We start from the raw sequence: 23,089 nt of genomic DNA, 5'->3' as shown, positions 1-23,089 counted from the left end.
GGGTTGGATTCATCAAGACCGTCAGATGTGGCACGAGGAAACGTAGATGAACGGAAGATATCGTCCGGCACGAATGTTCGCGCGGTTGTGATGAGAACATAGGTGATAAACTTCGTCGCGAAGTATTCTTTGGGATGGGGATGAAGGCGACACGCGGGAAGAATGGCCCAGCAAACTCTCAAGACTCTTCGTTCCAAAGCTTACCTCAATCTTTTATTTTTTTCAAAAAAAAAATATTTATTTATGTTATATTGGTTTAATGGACACAAATAAATTTGAAATAAAGAGAATTTAAGAAATTATATGCAAACTTAAAATACTAATAGAATAGTAGTTATATTATTGATATATACTTGGTTAAGTATTACTATTGTAAGTGTATTATAAATGGCCATCAACGTTCATTGCTTCATTTTACCCTTATTTGAATGGGTTCAAACAATTTATACAAAATAATTATCTCACGTTTATGCAATTGCTTCATCAATCTTTGAGTCAAAATTTAGTCTTCAGTAAAGGAGTTTCAATACTGTGATTTTTTTTTTACATGCAAGTACTTTGCTTGAGAGCAAGATTCAGAGGCACTATCCATTCATAAGAAAAGCAATATTCCAATAATCTGTGAGAATTATATATGTTGAACTATGATTTTCAGCTCTTCTGCTCCGTAGACACTACACTGCCTTCGATCCTCGTGTGTGCATAGTTAAATGGGTGAGTAGATCGTCCCTGATTACAGCAGCAGTGATTGATTAATAAAAACTATTTCCTATAACAAGTAAAATTCCCTTGTAAACAAACCTCTTGGTCTCCCACAAGGACAGTTTATGGTCATTAATCTTGTTTCTCAAATTTTAACTCTAATACTGCAAAGTCTCACAATTTCATAAATCAATAAATTTTCCTAAATAGTTGCCTGATTTATTGTGCCAAGACCGGTAACTGGTAGTTCGATAACCTATTTTCTCACCAATATGAACTGTGAAACAACCGAAGAAATCAAAGCTCACTCATGTGGTTAGTATTATTAGGATGAAATAAGGAATTGTCCAAATAATGCATGTCGGAACATTATTGTTCCCTAGCAGATTAAAACATTACTAAGAGAGAAAAGAAGGCCCACTTCAGGATTTAGGAAATAATATTAGAAACTCCATCTTATATGAAGTTTCTAATATCTAGCGATTTGACATCAACCATCTCCTCGTCCTTGAATTCCTCCCTGAAAGAGTTTCGAGTTATCATCAGTGCATATTAAAAACTAATTCAACTACCTCACTCACTTTGTAGTACTTGACAAGTAAGCACAAAACTATTTCTAAAAATATTCCAAAAGACTAACTAACATGACAAGAAGAATTGCTCGTCTTATTTAAGTTACAGTGAGAGAGAAGGTAGACCTCTTAAGCTGGATTTCCATTGCTTCCAGAGCATCCTTCTTCAGACCTTCCAAATCCTCTTTGGCGATTTTAAGTTCCAACTGTTCTTCATACTTGGGAAGGTCTTCCTTCCTAATCCCTAGCCTAATTCACGTTTAAGAAATCAAGATTGTTAATACACTGGTTTTTGCCTATCAATGTATGCAGAAAACTATCAATCTTCGGCTTGTAAATAGATTTAATCTGAAAGTTAGATCAATGGGTAGATTAGAAATGTAACTTTGGCGTTACAAGTCACAATGATGATAAGAAGACAAGTTAAATGCCAAAGGAAGCTTGCAACTCTATGCTGCAGTTTTCTTTTGATAGGATAGAATTTGACAGTATCAAACTATACTGTCGGTAGTAATGAGTAGATATTTTTTACTGCAAGGGCAAGTCAAATTAACAAATTTGAAACCATTAAAAACAGGCACATCGTTGATATGCAGAAACAAGAAACAAATTTGTCGAGAAAAACCGAAAGCCACTATCAAAATAGTAGAGATATCCACCAACTTTTTGTTGATGTTGTCAAACTCAGCCAAAAGAAGGGCCATGTTCTTCTTGTCAGATCTGAGAAGTGACTTTTTAATCTCTTTCTCAACCTTCTCCAAAGCTTTCATCATCAAAGCCTCGGCACCAAGATCATCTGTAAGGCCATTCCTGCGAAAGCAAATTGTAGTATCATAGTAGTAAGAATGAAGTGATGTGACATGAAATAAAAGTAGAATTTCATTCTACAAACAATTACATGTATAAAAATGAAGCAGTGCAACCAATAAACTATTGCATAGTCAGAACAACCATACAGCAACTCTCCTGCTACCTCTCCTGGGTTCTGTATCTTGATTACAATACAATCCAGAATGGAAGCATACAAGGAAAAAAGTTTACTTAGGGGACGTTTGGTTCTTTCCTAGGAATAGAAATCGGAATGAGAATCATTGTATTGTGGAATGGGAATGAGTATGAGCATGGATATCACTCTTAAAAGCAATGTTTGGTTAGTTGCATATTTTCTATCGGAATAAATCAAAATTTCCTTTTTTACCCTTAAAGGAAAATAAGAGAAAAAATTAGATGTGAGAGAAAAATATGATGAAAGAAAATGATGAGAGAGAAAGTATGATGAGAGAGAAAGTGTGATGAGAGAGAATGAAGAGAGAGAAAGTGTGATGAGAGAAAATGAGAAAAGAGAGTGTGATAGGAGAGAGCATGATGAGAGAAGATGAGAGAGAAAATACGATGTGAGAGAAAGTATGATGAGAGAGAATGAAGAGAGAGAAAATGTAATGAGAAAAAAGAGGAGAGAGTGTGTGATGAGAGAGATTGAGGAGAGAGAAAGTATGGTGAAAGAGAAAGTATGATGAGAGAGAAAATGTGATGAGAAAAAAAAGAACAGTGAGTGTGATGGGAGAGATTGAGGAGAGAGAAAATATGATGAAAGAGAAAGTGTGTTGAGGAAAAAAAGGAGAGAGTGTGACAAGAGACATTGAGGAGAGAAAAGTGTGATGAGAAAAAAAGAAAAAAAAAAGTGTGATGGGAGAGATTGAGGAGAGAGAAAGTATGATGAGAGAGAAAGTGTAATGAGAAAAAAAGAGGGAGGAGAGTGTAATAGGAGAGATTAAGGAGAGGGAAAGTGTGTGATAAAATGATGAGAGAGAAAATATGATGAGAGGGAACAAGGAGAGAGAAGTGATATGAAAGAAAAAATAAATAAATATATTTTGATATTTGATATTAAGGGAGAAAATTTTAGTTTTAAGTCAAGGGTATTTTTGGAATAAAGAAATATTTTGATTGATGAAAATAGGGTAATGACTCATTGAAGGGGAGGTACATGGGAATGAGTCATTGCCCAATTTCAAGGATTCATTCCCTTATTTGTATTCCTATTCCTATAATCCAAACATTAACAATGACAATCAATGATTCTCATTCTCATTCTCCACTCCTATTCCCCTAAACCAAACGCCCCCTTAGTAATGAAGTTATCTAATACTTTATTTTTTAGCTTTATATATATATATATATATAATCATCTTTAAAAACCACAAATTTTGCTCCTGTATTTTCAAAATTCAAAAATAGCATGAAAAGAAAGATCTTGTTATCAACTTGGTCCCAACCTTTCATCTAAAAGCAATGCTCCATTTGCTAATATAAGCATGAAAAAAATAATTTCAAAATAAGAAAATAGAAGTTGTTGTTGGCAAACATAAATGTTGCTCGAGGTGTTTTTCCCATACCGAATAGGTGACTATAAAAATGGATATATTTCCTATTAATTTGATGTATAAAGAATAGAGTGCATATAGGCAACAGTCAGTATGCCTTTTGAACTATTAATTACAGAGATTTTCAGCAACCATCAATAGAATTAGCTATGCAATTATCCCTCACAGTATCAATTTCATCATATCAAGTACCTACTGCAGGGTAAAACTTAACACTCACCATATATTGTTTGTTAAAGCAATGCAATCTACATATATCTTGCATAAAAGTTGAATGATTAAAATGGTACTTAATGCATCATCAATATTGAATTCATTTAGTTAGTACTTATCTTATTAAACAATAGTTTTTGAAGTTAAACTTAATTTCTCAGGAACCTGTGAGATAAAAAAGCACAAAAAAATTCTCAACATTTCCCTATGTAAAAAGCATTTCTAGATTTAATTGCTACACATAAGAAGTACAAACATTAATACCAATATGATTATGAGAACCAAACATATATATAAAGATTAAAACATGAAATAAATATCATATTATTAAAAGGGCAGCTAGATGCACAAAGCTCCCACCAATGTGAGGTCCCAGAGAATGATCTATTGTATACAATGTTTTCCTGCTTTACACGAGGCTATTTTTGAGACTCGAACCCGTGACCTCTAGGTCACACGGCAACAACTTTAGAGGCACCCCTTCAAATATCATATTATTAGCAATGAGAGAGAGGGAGAGAGAGAGGTCCAAAACTACTATATACTTGATCCTTATCTCCTGTAACGTCAACAGGTATGTTCTAGCATCGGGAATGTCTTGTGTCTGTTGATCGATTATGTATTTAATTTTCTGAGATTCTGATAGTAGATCAGCTCTGCAGGATAACAAATTGTCAAGTTACAAATTGTCAAGTTATTACGCAAGAACATATGGTAACAAATAAATCATGAACACAAGAATAACAAAATACAAGAAATCTTATGCAGCAACATTACATTGTGAAGGACTCAATTCAGATGGATTTATAGGTTACAACAGAATGAACATGTAAAACCAAGTGTTGAAGGTAGTTTAGATAGAATCCCTAATTCTCATTTTCGATATACAGGAAAAATATTATAAAGTCCGAGCAATTAACTAAAACCTTTCAATTTATAACATTCAAGTTGTTTTTTAAGTATAATTAGTTGGTTCCATGTTGAAGGAAATGATGCAACAAATTGCCATTCAACAGAAAGCACTGCCATGCTTTTATAGAAAATTTGTCCTAATTGAGACATATATCTGACAGTTACCATAGCCAAGAAGCAAGGTGAGCTACAGAGAAATTTGTCACAAGTCTCACATCCTGCAGTACTTGCAAATTAGTACTGATTGTTGGCATAGCTAGAATATTGGAGGTTGCACTGCAGGAGTTCACAAGTCACAGCATCCTAAAATATTGATACTGGCATAAGAATAGTTACAATAAAATGTACAAGATTCCTTGGTATACCGGAAAGAAACACATAAACGAAATGACCAGGAAGACTCTAGAAACCAAACTATTAAATTAGCTAATAAAAAAATCCTTAAAAGCATCTGAAATCTAAGAATCTTGTGAAATGCCTCACGTAAAAAAACTTCTAGATTTCTGATCAGATTACAGAATAAAGCACAACAAAAATCAAGAGAAAAAAATATATCATGGCTTTGCATAGATGCAGGATAAAAATATAATACATACACAATAGCACTTCAAAAGGGAAAAGAAACTTACTTTTCCCTTATGGTCTTTATGACTTTTGCATATTGGGAAACAGCGGCCAGATCATCAGGATCAATAGTAATTTTTTCCTTACGAAGGACACCGAATGCAGTTTCATATTTGTTTTTGACCTCATAAAAGATGTTCTTCAATATTTCTTCAAACACAAGAAATTGATATAATAAGCTACGAGATGGATTTAAACAATAAACTTATAGTTATCAGCCAAAACCCAACCTAAGGATCTCACCATCTCCTTTCAGGGGTGGAAGATTAGAAGGTGAAGCTTCTTTTGCAAAGGATCGAACTGCCATAACATGATCATGCTGCAAAATTATCTGACCAGCATATAACTGCAAAATAAAATTAGTAACTACAAGTCTACAATCATAAAAAATTATAAAATTTGTAAAAACTTGTGCAATTTGTATCTTGATATAGAATGATAGCTAAGCAGCCAGCACCAAACTGGAAAAATTATTGACACAGACTATTGGAGCTGGTAACTCCAACTCTAAACATATGCATTTGGAGTAACTGACTTGACAAACTAACATGCAATTTATAGTTGTCCTGCTTCCGAGATATAAGTAATAAAAGCCATAGGCATTTGGCACGTAAGAGAAGCGTCAGTATGCAGCCAAATTTGCTGGCGTGACCAAGCCATGATCCATGAGGCCATTTTTCACAGCACAAGGATCCTGATATTGTCTTTACTGTCACATTAGTCAATATCACTCTTTCATAAAACTCAACGGAGGCAGCCAAGCCAAATAGTAGGGAGAAAATGATGATAATGTCACATCACACCACGGTTTGGAAGTTTTGTCACCCTCCGTTTTACTAAAACATCAATCTGTATAGACTCAAATTCTAGAACCTCAAACTAAATTTCCAAGTACGTAAATTGATCTTCCTGAGACAATCTGCAACAATATCGCATCCAAATGAGTACCTAATCGCTATTGTTTCCACCCCAATCCTACACTTTAGAAAAGTCGAAATCAAGGACTAGTCAGAAATAGTATAGAGGTGCTCGCAGATAGCTTGTAACTGGCGTTTCGAGATGTCGAACGATCAAAGCCCAAAAACCATAGCCACATAAATGATTTTAAAAATAAAAAATAACTCTGAGAAAACATCGGAGACAGCGACTATCACCAGATCGGACGATATCTGCCCTCTCCAACGGATCTGGAGGCCATATCGAAGAATGCATATTAGGGTTTTTGAGACGGAGGAATCCCGATCGTGATGGTTAACGAGAACGAAAGAAAGGATAAAATGGTGCACCTGTCGGGATCGAGAAAGGAGACGAGGAACCAACGCCATGTCGGCTGCAGTAATTAGCAGTCCGGCTTCGTTTTTGCACGAATTCCCTCTGTGATCTGCACCTTCCCGTCAGCCTCAGCGAGATTAACACGCTACTGGGTTGATATCTACTACCGTTGCATCAGCATCGCACGGTTGAAGATTAGAATATCCGGCCCAGTAGCGGATTAAATCGACTAATTGTGATCCGGTCGACTGCATTGAGCCGATTTGGGGGCAATATTCGATTTGCTCCGTTAGATTATCCATATCAATTTTTTTTAACACGGGATTTATTATAAATTTTATAATTTACTTTAAGAAAATTATATCAACTATCTTACTCATTATCTAATTTTTTTTAAAAAATAATATTTATCTAAATTTTAAAAATAAAATACATTCTCTAAATATGAAAAATGTCATTTAATTTATTAATGAAAAGTAAATATTTTGAGAGAAAAATAAAAAAAAAATAAAAAAAAATAGGATATCTAATAGCATATAATGAAAAATAATTATCTAAAGTTAATAAAATAAATAATTTACACTAATTTTAAAAATATTATAGCAAAAAATGACATGAATATTTTTTAGGCCATTGCAAGTTTCAAAAAACAAAAACCACTCACAAAGTTGAACTCAAAATTTTGATCGTTGCAAGTTAGGCCATTAAAACCATCAAATTAATTAATCTTCTGACTGATCATAATTTTTGCCATAATTAATCTTCTACTTCCCATAATTTTTACCTCATTTGATATGCCTTTTAAACGATGCCCAGTTAGAATCATCAACAAGAAGATCAAGTAAAGCTTTCATCAAATTCAAAAAGAAGAAAGAAGTTCAGCGGATAAAGAACTGCAAATACTCAAACGTAAGGGACATGTCTGTCTTAATTCAATGAACAACACATCCCTGAAGCGAGCAAATCTTAAAACGTAGGCAGCATAATCACTTTTTGCAAGTAACCAGGCGGATCCATGAACAATCATGAAGTTTTCCGCAGTATTCCCAAAGGAAGGTAAAGGAAAAAGTTTTTTCTCACGAAATTTCGCAAGTCTTTCATTGAAAGAGAAGAAACAGAAAGAGGAATTTGCACAAGAAAGCAGCAAAAGACTTTTTGAAAAAAAAAAACAAAGAATTATGGAGAGCAAAAAAAGGGGCAAAAAGAAACTCTATCTTTACCTAAAGCGAATGCAGTAGGAAAAAACAGGGCTGGTAATGCCACATCAAACTAAAACCAAACGGGAAAAAAAAAATTGAAACTTTTTACCTTCGGATATGGCGCTCTGGATCGCTTTGCATTTCGCAACGACGTTGCGATCGTTGTTCCTTTCCATGATGAAGTCCTCGGAGACCCCGTCGTTCCTCGGTTCTTGATCGGGGGTGAGCTTGACCTGGGAGACCGGAGCTACTGGACGATGGCGAATATGATCCCGACGGACCTCTTAATTTTAAATAGTAAATCTCTATCTATTTACCACCTCAGCTATTCGTATAAAATAATTATGATAAATATAAGATATTCTCAATAGGGCAAGGAGTTATAATATTAGTGGATTAAATTGCACCTGTCTCTATATGGATAGCTTGGTACCATCAATATCATTTGGTCTGGTAACGCAAGGTGAGACAGCTTCAACGGCGCCATGAGTAAAATGACAGTCACTTCTAAATCGGCATTGTCCATTCCTTTCATACAAAGTGCATAGCCGCGTCTTGCAAGAATCTTGTGGGTATGCAATCAGTCCTCCACCGCCACGGTTTCCCTTGGACATGTGGGCATTAGTTTGATTTCCGCCGGCTATGTTTTTATCCACCATTTCTAATAGTTCCCAACGCCTATTCAATTCTAATATCCTATTTTAGAGTCCTATTACCTCGTCCAAGCAAACAATATAAGAATTCGTTAGTTCAGTATAGCAGAGATAGTTAATCTAGTAAAAAAGTTCGAATAAGTATCTGGTGAGATAGAGAAAGATGGACAAAACTAATGTGTCAAATCTCCCTCAAAGGGTGATATCCCTGTTAAGGATCTAAGTTCAACTCACAGCTAGAATCATCCCAAATTGGTATGTACGTGGGGTCCAATGGTGGTTTTGTTATCCTTTCCAACATCTTACCAAATCTGGGATTAAATATACTCTAATATCAATTGTCATAGCCTACGTGTATGAGAGAACTAAATGGCTCTCCACTATTAACCTAAAATGCATAAGCACAAGTCAATAACAACACTTATCTAAGCTTATAAACTCTTTTTATTAACCCACCATGTAGGAAACCAAATTATAATGAAACATTCTTTGCTATTGACCCTGTTGAATATTCCTATGGCTCCATGCATTTAATTCGCATGTTCATTTTCATTGAGTACCATTGCAATTTAAAACACTTGTTTCGTCAATTATGCTAGTAACATTTACTGCCTTTCTCTTCTTGTAAAATATTTTTTCCATTCTTTAATGATCTCTTTGAAAGATCTTCATTCTCACTTGAAATAACTGATAACAAAGCAAGTTTCTTTTTTCCCCTTAAGTAGGAATTTCCTTGTATATATTTGATATGGGCAACCCATTCTTACCTCTTTCTTTAACTTACAAATATAATTTTCGAATAAGTACCCGTGAGATAGATTGATGGATAAAACTAGAGTGTCAAATCTCCCTCACTTGAAGGATGATATCCACATTAAAAATCCATGTTCAACTCATAGTTAGAATCACCCCAAATTGGTAAGTGTGTGAGGCCCAAACAAAGCCCAATTGTTTCGACGCCTATTCAATTCTAATATCCTATGTTGGAGTTCTATTATTTCATCCAAACAAACTTTATAAGAATTCATTAGTTCGGTGTATCAAAGATAGTTGAATCAAGTAAAAGAGTTCAAATAAGTATTTGGTGAAACAGAATAAGATAGACAACTATTGTATCAAATCTCTCTCACTTAAAAGATGATATCCCTATTAAACATCTAAACTCAATTCATACTCCTGGGACATTGATGAAGAAGAGGACATGAAGTAGTAGAGATAAATAAAAGTTCGATTAAACTGAACAAATCGATTGAATTTAAAAACTTGATTTAGTTATTTTAAAATTTTAATTTTCCTTTCTAGGTTTCGATTTTAAAATCCCTTATTCGATTAAACTAAATAAATCAAACAAACCAAAATAAAAAAATTAATAGATAAATTTCTAAGTAAGTGAACCTATAAATTTGTAACTAATATATAAATCTCCCACAATATCATCATGGCTGAAAATATCGGTTATTTCAATTTTTTTATTCGATTTATTTGATTTTTATTGAAAAGTTTAGTTAGTTTGTTAAAAAAGCTCAATTGATGAGTTTTGATTAGTTTGGTTTGATTTGATTTTGAACGCTTATTGTTTCAAATATTATCATTAATGTTATAAATCAAAATATACATATAATAATAAAAAAATTTTAATGGCATCCTGTGTTAATAGAATATGTATCTTATGTGGAGGAAAAAAAATTGTCCTCTATACATAAGTTATGTTATAGATTTTTCCAGTAACAAAACAGAGAAATTTATTAAAAATACAAAAGCAAATGCACCATGAATAACCTTTTTCAATTTATCTCACTATCACGGTGGATTTTTTTGTATCGAATAAAATATATATATTTTGATTTTCATGTACCAAAACTTTGGCCTGTAAATATAAAAGTTCAACACGTAATTTTTTATAAAAATTAAGTTCAGGATTATTAGAAGAATTTTTTATGGAAAAATAGTAAATTATTTTTTTATCTTTCCTAAAATAATTCTTTTATCTTCCTAAATGGATTAATATATATAAACAAGAGAAAAAAATTTAAAAGATAAATAATAATTTATTAATAAAATGAAGAACTTGTGGTTTTTTCTAAGATTTTTTTAATTTTTTATTATTACAGAAAATTTTATATTAATTAAAAAATATATATTGGCTATAATTTTTGGTTACATAAAACATTAAAAATATTTTTAAAACAATTTTCCAAAGCTTAATCCCCTCTTATTTTCCTTTTTTTTTTATCTCTATTACTAAATTTCATAAAAAAAATAAATGATATCTAAATCAGGCTAATATATTTTTAGTAATTTAAATGCTACGGATTCAAACTGCCGTGGTCCATTGATATTTAAATTTATTTAAAAATCACACTAATTTTAAATTATTTCAAATGAATAAAATAATTGTAGCATGCCACATCAAAAATTAATGTTTCCTCTAGCTTCCCAACTCTCCTCACAGTTGTTTAATACAGGAAAATTTTCACTATGCTCCATATATTTATCTATTTTCAAAATCCTCTCAAATTTTAAAGTCATTTAATGTCACATTCCCTAATTCACCATTAACTTTTTAAATACTTCCAAATTAAAAACTTTATTGAGTTGTTTGTGACCTAATCCAACAGATAAAATTTAATAACAATAATAATTAAAATAATTAAAAGTAACTACTCAAAAAAAAAAACTCATGCATATTTTGATGATTTTAAAATCTAAAAAGCTATTTTGAAAAAAGAGATAAATATCAATGGTTAAAATGAATTTCTCTATCATGTAAACTAATATTTCACGGCCCACATGCGTTCTAGAAAAGTATTAGCAAAGACGAACTGTCTATAGACAATGCACGTGATATTAATTCAGACGGCTGGCATTATCATTAGATCTTAGCGATCCATAATCAACAGCTTAAGATCTTTATTAACCAATGTATTAAAGAGTAGGGCGAAATCCAAAGGATTAACTTGGAATTATAAGTTTCATGAGGTATCATTATTTATATCTCTATACAGCACCACATGCAACCTTCGCACCATGTGTAATGAGTATATCAGGAAATGAATCATTTATAATTACGATTAAATTGTGACAGGAGGTCACTCGGAGGTCATCCCTCACTCGACGCCAGACTACCTGACCATTTGTTCATCGTTGACGATTTTTGAACGGTCTTTGGTCATCCGTCCCAATCCAAATTATAATTTAAAATTAAGAGATAATGAATTATAAAGCGATCATAATTAATTATAGTTCAACTAAGATCATAATTTAATTATAAATATAAATATAAATATAAATGATCTATCCCCTAATGAGCATATGTCCCAGAACAAGACCCGCTGACCCCTCTGCGAGTGAGGTCGCCTGCCCCATCCCAATCAATGTCATCTAGTTTCGCTCCAATATCGATAATTTAATTATGCTGAACGAAATGGGTATGCGATAAAAATTTTTATCGCGCTTTTCCTGCTCCACTGGATCAATATACAATTTAATCTGCAGTCTATATTTTATATATTGTTATCATTTAGCAGAAAGATAGATGAGATCAATTATAAAATATATTATTTTGATTATTTCAGAGGACTTGAATGAGTGAAATTGTTGAGAAAAACAAATAAATGTGTCGATAAATGATGTGTAATATTAGAACTGCACTAGCCACTAGGCCAGCACGATTGGTCAGGTCGTGTGATCGTGTCCATATCTTGCACGTCTCTATTACGTTTCACATCATCAGTGCTAATTTATAATACAGAAAATTAGGTTTCCCTGCAAAAAAAAAAAAATCGTTTAATTATCAATTTTTTTTTTGGTTTTTTTTTAAGGCATTCTGTTCCTGCGTGTTCGTTCCATCTCGTCGCTAGTAATTATTTCGGTCAAGGAGTCAATCGAATCCATCTGTCTGGATCTTCTCCTTCTCTATTAATAAAGCAAAGGGAATGCACAAACATCAAACAACTTCCCCATTTACTTGGTCGACTGCGACGGCCAGTGGAAGGTAGCGTTTGCCGATGGAAGCCGAGTACGACGGCGGCGGCGGCGGCGGCGGCGGCGATCTGGAGTCGTCCCTCCTCTCCGGCGACTCGCAACTCGATGAGCATCGCGCCTCCCGCATTCGCCGCATGGCCTCCAACACCACCTCTCAGCTCGCGATCATCGGCTCCAAACTCTGCCCCATAGAAAGCCTCGACTACGAGTACTCTCTCACTCTATTTCTCCTTGAGATTGTGGAAGGCTGATTTGTTTCCATCTCGTTTGTTCGATTTGGGGTTTCGGAATGATTAAAGGCCGGATCCCCCCTTCTGTGCAAGTACGGAATGAAAAGTTTGGAATTTTGTCGCCTGCTTCTCCTGCTGCTTATTAATGTATCTAAAATTGTAGGAAGATTAATGGATGTTTTCCCCCATCTTTTCACGGCTTTGAAATTGTAGGATGATTAAAGCACGGTTTTTGTGTGTGTGTGTGTGTCTGAGAATTTTAGGGTGAAAAAGCATGGATGTTTTCATTTCTTTCTCCATCTTTGACTTTGACAGCAGAATTGAAATATCGAATTTTATCTTTCTCCGAGCCCCAGTTTAAGATTGTTGCCTGAGCAAAATACGAACTTTTTTTTTTTTCTTTTGTGAAATTTGGGTTGTGGCAACACGGAATCGGAGATCTGAAAGAGGAGAAGTTGCAGGTTGATCGAGAATGACTTCCTCAAGCAGGATTGGCGTAGCCGGGAGCCGGTGCACATCGTGCAATACGTCATCCTCAAGTGGACTCTGTGCTTCCTCGTCGGCGCCCTGTCCGGCGCTGTTGGATTTTTCAACAACCTTGCCGTCGAGAACATCGCTGGTGTCAAGTTCGTGATTACCTCCAATATGATGCTTGCCAGCAAGTACGGTCGTGTTCTGGCAAATAGAACAGACACTTCTCTTGTTTCTTGCTTATTTTGTTGGTTGATGTTTCAATTGGCTGGAGCAGGTATGGATGGGCATTTGCGGTGTTCGCGGGGTCAAATTTTGTGCTCCTCATGTTTGCTTCGGCCATCACCATCTTCATCTCGCCAGCGGCAGCTGGATCTGGAATTCCTGAAGTGAAGGCATACCTGAACGGTGTCGATGCTCCTCAAATTTTCTCATTGAAGACGTTGTGTGTGAAGGTGAGGTTTTTGGACTTCTTCTGCATTGAAAAAAGTTTCCTATTATTCTATTCACTGTCCAGTCTATAATGGGGGTGAAGTAAATGAACTTGGCTTCTTTCTTTTTTCTAAATGCTAAACTGCTTTTACTCCACTCATCTGTGGAGCATATCTGATCGGCAGGACAGATTGAACAACGAGTTTTCTTCTTCTTCTTCTTTTGTACAAAATAAGAACACTCAACAAGTACTTAATGTCTTAATCTGATTGGCTCATTTTTTGTATGTCTATGCAAAAGCATTTTCCAATCGTTCGAATTATACAGAAAAAAGAAAAACCATTGCCCGTATAGTGTCTTGAAGATGATGATCTGACTTTAATGAATCAACAGGTGGTAGGTTCCATTGCTGCGGTGTCCTCATCTCTTCATGTGGGCAAGGCTGGTCCGTTAGTTCATACAAGTTCCTGCATTGCATCCATACTCGGGCAAGGAGGATCTCGGAAGTACAACCTAACCTGGAGATGGTTGAGGTACTTCAAGAATGACAGAGATCGGCGGGATTTAGTAACCTGCGGAGCTGGTGCTGGAATTGCTGCTGCTTTTCGTGCACCAGTTGGTGGTGTTCTTTTTGCATTGGAATGTGTCTCCTCATGGTATCATACTTCTTGATATCTTCCTGATGCAACCATTATTTTTCTCTGTGTATTCTATAAAATAAAGATTGCATTCATAGTTTCCCACTAGGAAGCTGCAAAGTTGTTTTTTTTTTTCTCTCTCAATGGTATTGTAGTCAATGGATACTGTAAGATTACTTTGACATCAGGTGAGAACTTGGTACAAATAAGTTGAGGTTTGTGTATGATGATTGTAATTGTATCATATGGTCTCTGCAAACTGACTATTGCGGATTGATATTTCATTTTGTCGAATGGCATAGTTATGGGAAGAATATTAAATCTGAGTTTGAGTCTTTGAGAGCATACTGGAGTTTATGTTGAAAAGTTTGGGCACATTAGTCATGGTAAAAAGTGCTCTATACTGGAGAGTGATATAGCTCCACCATATGCCTTTTACTTATTATTCTGAAGTCATTTAATCTCAAATAATATCTCTTGATATGAATTTACTTGCCTTTGAAGGTGGCGAAGTGCATTGCTATGGAGAGCATTCTTCACTACAGCAGTGGTCGCGGTTGTGCTCAGGGCATTGATTGATATTTGTAGAAGTGGTAAATGTGGCTTATTTGGGAAGGGCGGACTTATCATGTTCGATGTCACTTCTGCTGATGTGTCTTATCACCTTGTTGATCTACCTCCAGTCATTGTTTTAGGAGTAATAGGTGGAATGTTGGGAAGCTTCTACAATTTTGTGCTGGATAAGGTTCTTAAAGTCTACAATTTTATTCACAAGTATGTATTCTCGCTTCTTAGATTTGAACGTGTAACTCTACTTGTGTCGCAAAGATTTCCTACAACGATTTTTTAAGAGCATATTCAAACTTTCATTTTCAGGAAAGGCCATGGATACAAATTTTTTCTTGCTGCTTCAGTTTCCATATTCACCTCCTGTTGCCTATTTGGATTACCTTGGCTTGCGTCTTGTAAACCTTGCCCGGCTGGGTTATCCGAAGCTTGTCCATCAATAGGAAGATCTGGTAATTTCAAGAAGTTTCAGTGTGCGCCTGACCACTATAATGATTTGGCTAGTTTATTTTTCAACACCAATGACGATACAATCAGAAACCTCTACAGTGCTGGCACAGACAATGTTTTCCAGAAATCTTCAGTATTATTGTTCTTTGTCACCTCCTATTTTCTTGGAATTATCAGTTATGGTCTGGCAGTTCCTTCTGGTCTTTTTGTGCCAGTTATTTTATGCGGTGCAACTTTTGGACGCCTTGTAGGTATGCTTATGGGTTCCCATTCGACTCTTAACCATGGTCTCTTTGCTGTCCTCGGTTCTGCTTCCCTTCTAGCTGGTTCAATGAGAATGACTGTTTCAGTCTGTGTAATTATGCTAGAATTAACCAACAACCTTCTACTTCTTCCCCTGGTCATGCTGGTTTTGCTTATATCCAAGACTGTAGCTGATGCTTTTAATTCTGATGTCTATGATTTGATTGTGAAATTGAAGGGGCTCCCTTATCTTGAATCTCATGCCGAGCCTTACATGAGACATCTTACAGTTGGTGATGTGGTTAGTGGTCCTTTGCAGATATTCAATGGGATTGAAAAGGTTAGCAACATATTCCATGTGCTGAAGAGCACTGGACATCATGGCTTCCCTGTGATAGACGAGCCTCCTCTGTCTGATACACCTGTTCTTTTCGGTCTGATTCTTCGTTCGCATCTACTTGTTCTGTTGAAGAAGAAACAATTTGTTTGTACCCGCAGAGTTGCAGGTTCCGAAGCTTCAATACAACTCTCAGCTGATGATTTTGCCAAACGTGGATCTGGCAAGCATGAATTTATTGAAGGCATTGAGTTGACTGCTGAAGAGATGAATATGTATGTTGATTTACACCCATTCACAAACACTTCGCCTTACACTGTTGTTGAGACGATGTCTTTGGCGAAAGCTCTGATTCTTTTTCGAGAAGTTGGTCTGAGACATCTCTTGGTTATCCCCAAGTCCTCTTCGGTATGAAACTTCAGCTGCATGATGTTTCTGTATATAAGTCAAATCTACTTACTCTACAACTTTTTTTCTTTTTCTTTTTCTCTTTTAACTCAGTTATCTTTTAAAATAAGCAAATCCTTTCAGTTAATTGTATGGCTTCATGACATTGTTTTTCTGAACTATGCAGAGGGCACCTGTAGTTGGCATATTAACGAGGCACGATTTCATGCCCGAGCATATACTTGGATTGCATCCTTTCCTATGCAGGAGCAGCTGGAAGAAATTATGGTTTAGAAAATTGAATTCTAGTGATCTTAGTTTGTTCAAGAAATGACAGCTGAACTGAAACTCAATGTTATTTTGATTGGGAATTCATCATTTAGCTTTCTGATACAATTGCTTTATATAGGATGAAATCAGCTTCGTATGAATTTTGTTTATATTTTTGGCCAGTAAGTTCTGTTAAGTTCCTTCCCTACAGCTTGCGATACCGGTAGGAACAATTTGATTCTGAATTTGTTGAAACAGTCTTACCCAGAGATGCATTAAGTGTATATATTGGGTGAAGTGCAAGATTGCTTCCAAAGAAATTAATAGCTCCTCTCCTAGAAATTAATTGCATCCCCAATGAAGGTCATGGAAGAATGAGATGTGGTGTTTATTTTTATAATCAATTTGGCCAATTGATTAAGGTTTAGGGTTTCGAGTTTCAAAGTATTAGTGTAAACTATGTTAATTTATTGTAAAATATCATGCTCACAGTTAAATACTTAGCAGAGACTTCCTGTCATATTCTTGCAATATTCCTTGTGGTTTTCCCTTGTTATTTTACAAAGAATAAATCCTTTGATGGTACATTTTGATAAATAATTAGGGTTTCACATTGCTTTTTCTAAGAGATACTTTTAAACTAGAAACTTTTAAACTTTCTAGTTGCACTATAAGATTAATGCACTTGAAGAATTAACTCCTTACATGTATAAACAACATAAAATGGAGAGTCAATTTACACCCTTAATTATTATTTCATTTGCATACCGTCAACTGTATGAATTTTAATATAAAAGTTTGTACACACACTTGCTTAAATAGAGCAACCAATCAATCTTGTTTATGATGCTGGCCAAATCCTTCCAACACCCAGATGCTGAGTGAGAGGTTTTAACTCCAAAGTAGGGTTGATGGCAAGCAATCTCAAAAAACAATCCACAGGAACCTTCATGTCCCAAACATTGATCGATTTGAGTTTACAACACTTATCGACGAGCTTCTTGAGGCCATTCTCTGTGACATGGCGGCAGCTCCATAGAATGATAGTCTGCAATTGTAGGGCCAAAGATTAGCTTGCAGTAAATCACCTAATTTATATGTTGTTGTATACAAGTAATAGATGGAATAGGATGAACAAGAATTAGATTATAGCATAATCACATTAGGGTTGAACGCTAAGAGAAAAAACTTAAGCTACAAGTTACCCAGCGAAATATAGGGTCCGATTACTAGTGTGGAAGATAGGAAGGAAAAGAGCGAAAGAGTTTTAGGGCATCTCCAATCGTTAAAATTTTGAATAAGTTTTTTTTTTAAAATTTTAACATGCGACATCAACATTATAAAAACTTATTGAAACATTCTCAATCATTAAGATGACGTTTGGTTAAATGATGGGAATAACTATGGATATAAGTTTGATAGGAAGGTAGAATGGAAATGGAAATGGAAATGAAACTCACCTAGTTATATGGGGTTGAGTGAGTTTTTTTTTTAATTCTCTCCACATGCATGGCTCTATGCATATTACATCAATTTAAATACAAATTTACTATTCTCTCCACAATTAAAAAAAAAAATCTACATACAATTTTTTTCATTTAATATCTTTATATAATTTTCATTTGACATTTTAATTAATTATAATCTTTAATTTAATTTATTTATAATTAACAATTAATAAATTTATAATTTAATAGAATTTATCATTTTATTTAATATTTAATTATTTTATAAATTCAATTTAATTATAGTCATTTATATATTTTTTTAACTTATCTTAAATATATTTATTTTTAAAAGAAAAAAAAATATAATTTTAATTATTACTAATTATTTATAAACTGAAACATTATAATTAGCTCATCAAATAATTTATTTTTAAATTATTTAAAAAGGGTCAATCATGTACATTAATTATTGGCTCCACCTTCAAAAGAAAAAGCAGGTTTGAAAACTCAAATTTGCTCTTGAATTAAAAATCTCAAACCTCACCTACACAATCATAAAAGCTTTTTTAATGAGGTTTTTAAATTTTACAAACCATTGACAAAGCTTGCATTGGAGATGCTCTTACACATTGAGGGTGCGTTTGATTTAGGTGAATAAAAGTGGGGAATAGGAATAGCAATCATTGATTGCCATTGTTAATGTTTGGATTATATGAATGAAAATACAAATAAGGGAATGAATCCTTATAATTGGGTAATGACTCATTCCCATGTCCCCCTTTAATGAGTCATTACTCTATTTTCAACAATCAAAATATTTTCTTATTCCAAAAATACCCTTGACCTAAAATTAAAATTCCCCCCTTAATATCAAATATCAAAATATATTTATTTAATTTTTATTTCATATCACTTTCTCTCTCCTTATTCTCTCTCCTTATTTTATCACACACTTTCTCTCTCCTTAATCTTTTCCATCACACTTTCTCTCATCTCAATCTCTCTCATCACACTTTTTTTTTCTCATCACACTTTCTCTCTCCTCAATCTCTCCTATCACACTCTCTCCCTTTTTTCTTAACACACTTTCTCTCTCATCAATCTCGAATTCTCTTTTTTTTTTTTCTCATCACACTTTTTCTCTCATCACGTTTTCTCTTTCATCATACTTTCTCTCTCCTCAATCTTTCCCATCAGACTCTCTCCTTATTTTTTCTCATTACACTTTCTCTCTCTTCATCTTCTCCTATCATACTTTTTCTCATCATATTTTCTCTCTCATCTTCTATCATCATGCTCTCTCCCATTACACTTTTTTTCCTCATTCTCTCATCACACTTCCCCTCTCTTCATTCTTTCCCATCACACTTTCTCTCTCATCACACTTTCTCTCTCATTATTCTCTCTCATCATATTTTTCTCTCATATCTAATTTTTTCTCTTATTTTCCTTTAAGGGTAAAAAAGGAAATTTTGATTTATTTCGATAGAAAATATTCAACTAACCAAACATTACTTTTAATAGTGATATCCATGCTCATATTGAAGGAGAGCCTTGGCGCAACGGTTAAATTATTGCCATGTGACCAAAAAGTCACGAGTTTGAATCCTGGAAACAACTTCTTGCAAAAAGCAGGTAAGGCTGCATACAATGGATAATTCCCCAGGACCCCGCATAGCGGGAGCTTCGTGCACCGGGCTGTACTTTTTTTCTCCATGTTCTCATATTCATTTACATTCCATAATACTAGGATTTTCATTCCAATTTCTATTCCTAAGAAAGAACCAAACGCCTGAGCTCTATCGCTTATGTCTTTCATCCAAATAAGTAGACTCTTGTGAGGGAATAGAAGAAAGGACTTTAAAAAATTACACATTGAGAACTTGTCAAAGTACCTTGATTTGGGGGCAACTATTTGCGATTGCATACAAGGATTCATCTGTAATAAATGTACCCCCAACATTCAGGTGCTGTAAGGAATTAGCTTGAGTCACCTGAACAAAGTGAATAGTAGTATAATGAAAGTACAAATATAGAGGGAAAAAAAATCACAATATATACTATTTGCAAGGTACTACAAGTTCATAGCATGTAATTTTAAAGAATACAGACTCAAAAATTGGATGCAGCATAAATATACTCAGATAGACAAGGATGTAAAGTATAGCTTCCTGAGATAACTCATGTATCAGAACTAGGGAGCACAATAATTAGTTGTTAACTCCAACTTAAGTGGCACATGCATTTGTTTTCTTTATTAAATAAAGCTACTTGCTAGTGCTGATTTGACTCTGATCAGTTTCTTTTATCATAGTAGAACAATTTATGAAAAGAAGGATCCCTTAGTGTTTGATACTAAGGCTGATTCTCATTAGTTTGATTATAAAAAATTTGTCAAAATTTTCTAGACGTCTTCTCATTCTGAGAGAGCACAATAGAAGATTTCAATAAGAGATTTAACTTATCATGATGTAGAGAAGAAACATGAGGAGCAAAGAAAATTTAACTAAAAATGGGATGACAGGAAAATAAAGAACCATAGATTATAAGAACCATTCAAAATTGACTCAGTTCTTCCAGTGCTACTCTTCCCCAACGAGAGTATATGGTTCAATTACATAAATATTTTGATCCTAAAAGGATTCCATATATGCACTAGGTTATTCTATCAACCTAACTCTCCGAACGAAGTAAATAGTACAGGTTTTTATAGCCTTCTCAACCAACTCATTAAGCATACAACTATGCCAAATATCACAAGACAGATGGTTTAAGGTAAGTTTGAACTTTGAAAAGTTGATACTCATAGCCAATGCCATATTACAGTAAGCATAATATAGTACTACCAGTTGAATTACTCCTCTGTCAGTAATTCCAGCCATGCCCCACATTGATATCGATAATAGATTACCGACGCATTTTGTCAGCGAAATCTTGTATAACCCTTCATCAGTTATTTGGCAACCCCAACAGCTCCTTGATCTACACCAAAGGAATTACAGCTTTGATCAAATCAAAAGGTGAAAAAAAGATAGAAGACTGTCAAATACCTACATGAAAAACAAATTAGTTAAATGAGATCAAAATGACTATTTGATCTCTTCAACCTCGTCACTAGTCAATTTGAGACCAAAATCAGTAACTTTTAAGCACAAAACTGAATTAAGAAACTACAAAAAGAAGTACCTTGACCTTCGCATAAACAACACAATAACAGAGGGAAAACCAGTGAAACAAGGCAATAAATGGGGAAGAAAGAGAGAACAAGATACAAATCCAGCTCCTTGATATTGTAGGCATTTTGAAATGAGATCAAAATAACTACCTGATCTCTTCAACCTCGTTATTGATCAATTTGAGATCTAAATCAGCAATTTTATGTATAAGAATGCATCAACTAGACAAAGGCATATTTTGACCTTGTATGTAAACAGCACCATGACAGTGAGAAAAAAAATCGAAGCAAAGCAAGAAAAACGGAGGGGGTGGGTCATGGGTGGGTGGTTAAAGAAGGAGAATAGGATACATTTTCAGCCCCTTCGAATTGTAGGCGTTTTAAAACTGACATCCAAATAACTACTTCTCTTCAACCTGCGTTACTGATCAATTTGAGACCAAAATCATCATTTTTATTCAACACAAGCATCGATTACGAAACTAGAGAAGTCATTAGTTTGAGCTCATGCATAAACAGCACCAGATATAGAAGAGGGAAAATACGATAGAAACTAGAAAAGTAGATGCATATCCAGCTCCTTGATATGTAGACGTTTTTGAATAAGACCAAACTTGATCCCTTCATCCACGTTACTGATCAATTTGAGAACAAAAAAATCAGCATTTTCAAGCACAAGAATCTCATACGAGACTACAAAAGGCAATGCTTTAGCCTCGTGAGTAAAAGAGCATCACAAAAAAGTGGAGAAAACAATTGAAACAAATCAAGAAAAGGGAACAAGAAGGGGAAAAAAAGAGAAGAGAAGTAGATACATATCCAGCTCCTTGATATTGTAGGCGGCCCGCACCACCCTGGCGGCCGACTCGTCGTCCACCTTCCATCCGGCAAAGCTGAGACGCTCCTTCCTCGAAAGAGACTCCTTCACCCCTCGCCGCCACTTCCAGCACACCCCGCTCGCCCTTCCAAATCCCAAATCAAACCCATCAAGTCAAACCAACATCACGTAACTAGGGCTCCAGGAGTGCTTACTGTGCCAAATCCTTGAAGGAAAGGATGAAGGAGAAGATGTGGGCGAGTAAGTCCACCGGAAGCCGCTCTATCTCCAACTCCGTCTCCATCGTCACCGGCCTTCGGTGTCGAGAAGTTTAAACGGGAAAGTGTCCGACGCCTCTTCGCTGTTTGTACTTCCGCCTCATCCTGACAACACCGTCATAACGAACGATTAGAGTAGCGATTTGATTGGAGGCATCGTCGTTGGTCCACGAGCATGCAGCCATCCGTGAGTTAGGTACGAGTAGGAGAAGAGCCACGTGAACTCTGTAGAAAATTTGGAATCGTCCGGAAGACATTTTATCATATGAACCCCTCACATATGATAATTACCCAAAGTTGCCCATATAATCAATTATTACTAATATATATAATCTTTAAAAATGCCTTCTCTCAACGATAAAGCCATAAGAGAAATAATAAGGTTCGAATTGTAAATGTGATGGCTTCTAAATATGTGCTTGAAATTTATCCAATAAATGAATTAAAAGGTAGATCATCTACCACTGGAATTTTGAATACTTAAATTATATTTAAAAAAAATGTAAATGCCTCTTCATAATACTTTTCTTAAAAAATTTAATCGTTAAAGGCTTTTCCCCATGCATTTACTTGTTTAATCTAATTTAAGTTTACTATTATCACAGACGGGATGTAGCATGTAGGATGACTAAATGGTGCGTATAAATTTTATCATACTAAAATTGAAATATACCGTTGAATTGCAAGGAACTGAAAATATTCAATTTTAGTAGGGAAGTTTTAATAATCTATATACAGTTAAATCTGAGGTGAACATCTCAAATCTCTTTCCTTTTCAAGCTTCTCATGCCAATCAATCATAGTGGAAATTTATTTAACCACTTTAAATAT

General features: G+C 34.7%; 3 protein-coding genes across 5 annotated transcripts; 1 reads left to right on the top strand and 2 right to left on the bottom strand.

The window, feature by feature from the left end:
• Window positions 1-996: 996 nt before the first annotated feature.
• On the bottom strand, window positions 997-6,841 carry LOC122017190 (probable ATP synthase 24 kDa subunit, mitochondrial). Of its 3 annotated transcripts, XM_042574732.1 has the most exons (8): window positions 6,694-6,830; window positions 6,562-6,594; window positions 5,651-5,753; window positions 5,413-5,557; window positions 4,417-4,527; window positions 1,938-2,084; window positions 1,401-1,523; window positions 997-1,222 (listed from the first exon to the last, which is right to left on the bottom strand). In XM_042574732.1, exons 1-8 carry the CDS (start codon window positions 6,730-6,732, stop codon window positions 1,159-1,161), a joined length of 765 nt encoding a protein of 254 aa, XP_042430666.1. In that variant the 5' UTR covers window positions 6,733-6,830; the 3' UTR covers window positions 997-1,158. The 3 variants fall into 3 exon arrangements, with proteins under 3 accessions (XP_042430666.1, XP_042430667.1, XP_042430668.1); XM_042574733.1 differs by lacking the exon at window positions 6,562-6,594 and having other exon boundaries at window positions 6,694-6,841; XM_042574734.1 differs by lacking the exon at window positions 4,417-4,527 and having other exon boundaries at window positions 6,694-6,840.
• Window positions 6,842-12,402: 5,561 nt separating this feature from the next.
• LOC122015259 (putative chloride channel-like protein CLC-g) lies at window positions 12,403-17,060 on the top strand. The gene is made up of 7 exons (XM_042572051.1): window positions 12,403-12,723; window positions 13,207-13,407; window positions 13,494-13,671; window positions 14,042-14,304; window positions 14,791-15,060; window positions 15,163-16,291; window positions 16,458-17,060. Exons 1-7 carry the CDS (start codon window positions 12,539-12,541, stop codon window positions 16,602-16,604), a joined length of 2,373 nt encoding a protein of 790 aa, XP_042427985.1. The 5' UTR covers window positions 12,403-12,538; the 3' UTR covers window positions 16,605-17,060.
• Window positions 17,061-17,225: 165 nt separating this feature from the next.
• On the bottom strand, window positions 17,226-22,435 carry LOC122017759 (F-box protein At5g67140-like). The gene is made up of 5 exons (XM_042575449.1): window positions 22,196-22,435; window positions 21,979-22,125; window positions 20,835-20,970; window positions 19,884-19,982; window positions 17,226-17,588 (listed from the first exon to the last, which is right to left on the bottom strand). Exons 1-5 carry the CDS (start codon window positions 22,282-22,284, stop codon window positions 17,382-17,384), a joined length of 678 nt encoding a protein of 225 aa, XP_042431383.1. The 5' UTR covers window positions 22,285-22,435; the 3' UTR covers window positions 17,226-17,381.
• Between the last annotated feature and the right edge of the window lie 654 nt (window positions 22,436-23,089).

Source organism: Zingiber officinale, chromosome 8B, assembly GCF_018446385.1.
Source record: "Zingiber officinale cultivar Zhangliang chromosome 8B, Zo_v1.1, whole genome shotgun sequence".
NCBI classification, from domain to species: Eukaryota; Viridiplantae; Streptophyta; class Magnoliopsida; order Zingiberales; family Zingiberaceae; genus Zingiber; species Zingiber officinale.
Note: the sequence above shows the minus strand (reverse complement) of the source record. Positions and strands in the feature narration are given on the sequence as shown.